Consider the following 3,990-nt stretch of genomic DNA (forward strand, 5'->3'; position numbering starts at 1 on the left):
CCGGAGCAGAAGCCGTTATTGTAACGATAAGAAACGGGGCTCATCTTGGCCCACATTTGCCATTTAATGGAAGTTTAAAGGGCTTAAGGTCTTGTATGCTATTCCTTTAAAAGACTGAATAATGCATTTTAGCGTCAATTTATTTTAAAATTTTGACATACTTGTATGATATGGATATGGTGGATATATATATATATGAGTAAAGTGCACTTTGTGTACGTGCACTTTGTGTACGTGCACCTTGTGTGTCAGATCACTTTAGATATCATACTTTAAAAACTCTCATTTCGTGTGCATGAACTTTGCCCGTTTTTGTGGTTAGTGTATTTCCGTCAAATAGAGCACATAACCGTTACTTTTGGTGGGGACAGTTTTGTCAATAAAATATACAACGGCTCTATTTAAATCCATTCCCCACTGTATTTACCCTCATCCCCAATTTCTTGATATCTAAACCCTAATTGCATCCACCCTCTACAGAAATGGCAGAAAACATGGAAAACTATAATGACATTCTTGATCTGGCATGTGATTTCAACCGGATGAGCGTGGTGAAGACTCGTTGGTACGGCGAAAACGCTGGAAGGAGGTTCAGAGAATGTACCGAAGAAGAATGTGGTTACCACAAGTAGGTAGACCCACCACTTGGACCTCGAGCTGTAGCAGTGATTGAGAAGCTGCAAGAAAGTATTGCTGAGCAGGTGCACAGGTTCGGGCGCAGGATGGATAGGCTTATCGAAAAGCATCAAACTGAGATGAATAATATGAAGAAGAAGCAAGAGTTCACTGTCATTTCTATGTTTGTGTTATTTTTGCTAATGATGAACATGGTTCTTGGCGCAGTTGGACAGGAAGCCGTGGTTGAGGATGGAGGTTACTCTTCTGAATCTGATTAAAGCACTGAATGATTGTTGTTTACAGATGGTTTTGGTTTACAGATGTAGTTGTGCCAAGTATGCACAATTTAGTGACTCCAATTTAGTTGTATATTGTTGGTGTTCTTGTTTAGGTACAATGTACTAGGTGGTTTCTTTGAACAATGTAAGGGTGCTTTGGTTGATGTAATATTAGACTTTGATTGGAAAATATGTTTGGTAATTATTTTTGTTACGTTAAGTTTGAAGCACTTATAGATCAATCGACAATGCACATTGTAAGACTATATGATTAATATCCGACAAATAATATAAGCAACATATTGTATGATATTAATGAGCGATAAATACAATATAAGCAAAAAACCATAAGATATTAAGCATTAAGCAAATGGTGACAATACACTATGAGCATCGTACCAAAATATTCCATTAAGCAACTACATGAAGCAACGTACATCAGGTGGACAATAGGGTATACAAAGCATCCTAATACCAAGTTCAAATAGACTATGATAATACTCAAATTTTCCAGACAAAGGTGCTTGCTTAAATTAGCCTCAATTTGCCTCCTCCTTGCCTCAATATGTGCCCTAGTAGTTGTGGTTCCCTGACCTTGAACATTTGTCTGTTGTGCCTCAATATGAAGTGGAGTTTTTTGAACCTTTGCCCTTCTACTCTTGTTTAGTAATACCCCACCCTGAGTGCCTTCAGCAATGGTCCTTTTACTCACCCCAGAAGCTGCTCCATTTGTTGTCCCATTACTTACATTACCTCCAGCACTTGTTGTCCCACCTTCACCAGCTTCAGTTGAAGCAGCTTACCCTAGCAGGACAAGTCCTTATATTATGATTGGCCTCAGTACAGTAGGTACAGTTTATTTTCATGTTATGTGTTTTAAGTTTTGTTCCAGATGCATCAGCTATATCATTCACCTTGCTCCTCTGCTTCTTTGGCCTCCCAGGTTGAACCTTTTTTTCTGGGGGCAAGGGCCTTGGATAGGGTGTTTCAGTCCATTCTGTATCTCCTACTATTGGCTCAACAATGTTTGAATAACATTTTAAAAACATGTCTTTGCTGTATGACATGTGAATTAAAGGCTCATATGGTTTCTTGCTCCATGTTATGCATGCACAAGCATGGTAACAAGGAATATCAGAAAGGCCCCACTTCTTACATGGATAATTATGAGCCTCCAAATCTACTACCATCTCATAACCACCAGCAGACATTGTCACTAAATACCTAGCACCTCCACTCCAAGTCACATGATAACCTTTACTCTGATCTATTGCCCTACAAGTAAGAACAAAATCATAGTTATCAACATTTCAGGTATGAATCCAAAGGTACCTAAAGAAAGTTATTTGACTTACTTGTTCAGCCTCCTCATAGCATTAGGACACACTGGATTGAGGACATAGCTATTCAACATTTTGTCTCTTCTCTTCTGAATTCTCACCATAACATTATTTTGAATGGCCTTTAGCATAGATATAATAGGTAGGTCCTTGTATTTCCTGATTGTGCTGTTAAAAACCTCACAATGGTTATTAACAAACATGTCACTCCTGCAAAGATTCCTGAATGCACTCCGGGACCACTGACTTCTAGGTTTTTCACTAAGCCATTCAAAGCACTTCCTTGACAACTGTTAGACAGAAATGTAAATATCAGGGTATAGTTAATGAAATGTAATTGCACTTTATATGAAAAAATATAAAATTTGACAAACTTTTTCATCTCTTGCATATGTTTGTTAAATGTATAGTCAGTGGTGGCCCTAGCAGCCAACCACAAATACATCCTCACACCAATGCCTTTATGCTCCTTCCACATGTTCCTATATAGATGCATGACACAGAACCTGTGTTCAACATTAGGGAATACAGCTTCCAAAACATTTATCAGGCCCTGCCAAAGCACCAACCAATCATTAACTACTATTATATATAGAAGTATTATTATTCAAATCTTTTACCTTTTATCTGTCACTTATAAAAGTGAATGCACCATCATTCTCTATCCTCATGTCAGACTTGAGGCTCTCTAGAAACCAGTTCCAACTGTCATTATTCTCAGCTTCTACAACTGCCCAGGCAAGGGGATACATTCCATCATTTGCATATATTGCCACAGCTGCAAGCAACTGGCCACCATATGGGCCCTTCAAATGACATCCATCCAGTCCAAGCAATGGCCTACAACCATTTTTGAATCCCAATTTTAGTGGACCAAGGCATATGTACATTCTTTTAAATCTCTTCCTACCACCTGTTAGTTCTTGATCTTCTGTCATAATTTGAACTGTTGACTGAGACATCACCTTCAAAATCTGCTCCCCATACTCCCATACTCTCCCATACTGATCCACATGTTTACCATTTATGTTGTCCAAAGCTTTTTTCTTTGCCCTTGAAATTGCATATACAAAAACATGACAATGCCAATCATTAACAACTTTTTTCAAAAAAGCAGCTAGTGGCCATGTTGGATTCATCCTAATTTCATCTTCATAATGCTCAGCAATCCACCTTGAATTAATTTGTTTCTGGTAAAAAGTAGCTGTGCAGGTATTTTTAGGGTTGTATACCTTAATCTGATAGGTATTGGTTGAGTTCATCTTTGAGGCATAAATCTTCCATTCACATGGCTTCTCATAAATAAACCTCACCCTGATACCATAGTTCCCGCATATCTTAATAGGTCTTCTGTGCATAATTGTTTGCTTTCTCACTGCAGCTCTGAAGATTTTAGCATTTGGAAACAACATACCAAGCTGGAACTCTGGGTCCTTCATGTCAGTTATGGAATTGAAGAATGGAAATGTGACTTCCTCTTCATCAGTTGAATTGCATGCCATCCTTTCTTCATCACTGGATGCATAGTTAGTAGAGGCATCACTGACATTTCCTCATTCATCTTCACTACAACTTCTGTCATCTTCCAATTTTTTATTCTCAAGAACTGTGTCCTTTTCCACAGGCCGCTCAACAATGTTTGCTCTATCATTCAGTTTCTTTTTCCCTTTCCCTTGGGCCTTCTCTTTCTTTTTCTTATCCCTCAAAATCTTGTGATTAGAAACCTCATCATCAGTTGAATCCATGTTTGAAGC

General features: G+C 38.3%; 1 protein-coding gene across 1 annotated transcript; it reads right to left on the bottom strand.

Annotated features, from left to right (window-relative positions):
• Window positions 1–1,258: 1,258 nt before the first annotated feature.
• On the bottom strand, window positions 1,259–3,738 carry LOC141718430 (uncharacterized). Its single transcript, XM_074520811.1, has 6 exons — window positions 2,887–3,738; window positions 2,611–2,789; window positions 2,416–2,526; window positions 1,750–2,171; window positions 1,456–1,679; window positions 1,259–1,315 (listed from the first exon to the last, which is right to left on the bottom strand). The coding sequence occupies exons 1-6, from the start codon at window positions 3,736–3,738 to the stop codon at window positions 1,259–1,261; spliced, it is 1,845 nt and encodes a 614-aa protein (XP_074376912.1).
• Between the last annotated feature and the right edge of the window lie 252 nt (window positions 3,739–3,990).

Source organism: Apium graveolens, chromosome 4 (assembly GCF_009905375.1).
Source record: "Apium graveolens cultivar Ventura chromosome 4, ASM990537v1, whole genome shotgun sequence".
Taxonomy (NCBI): domain Eukaryota; kingdom Viridiplantae; phylum Streptophyta; class Magnoliopsida; order Apiales; family Apiaceae; genus Apium; species Apium graveolens.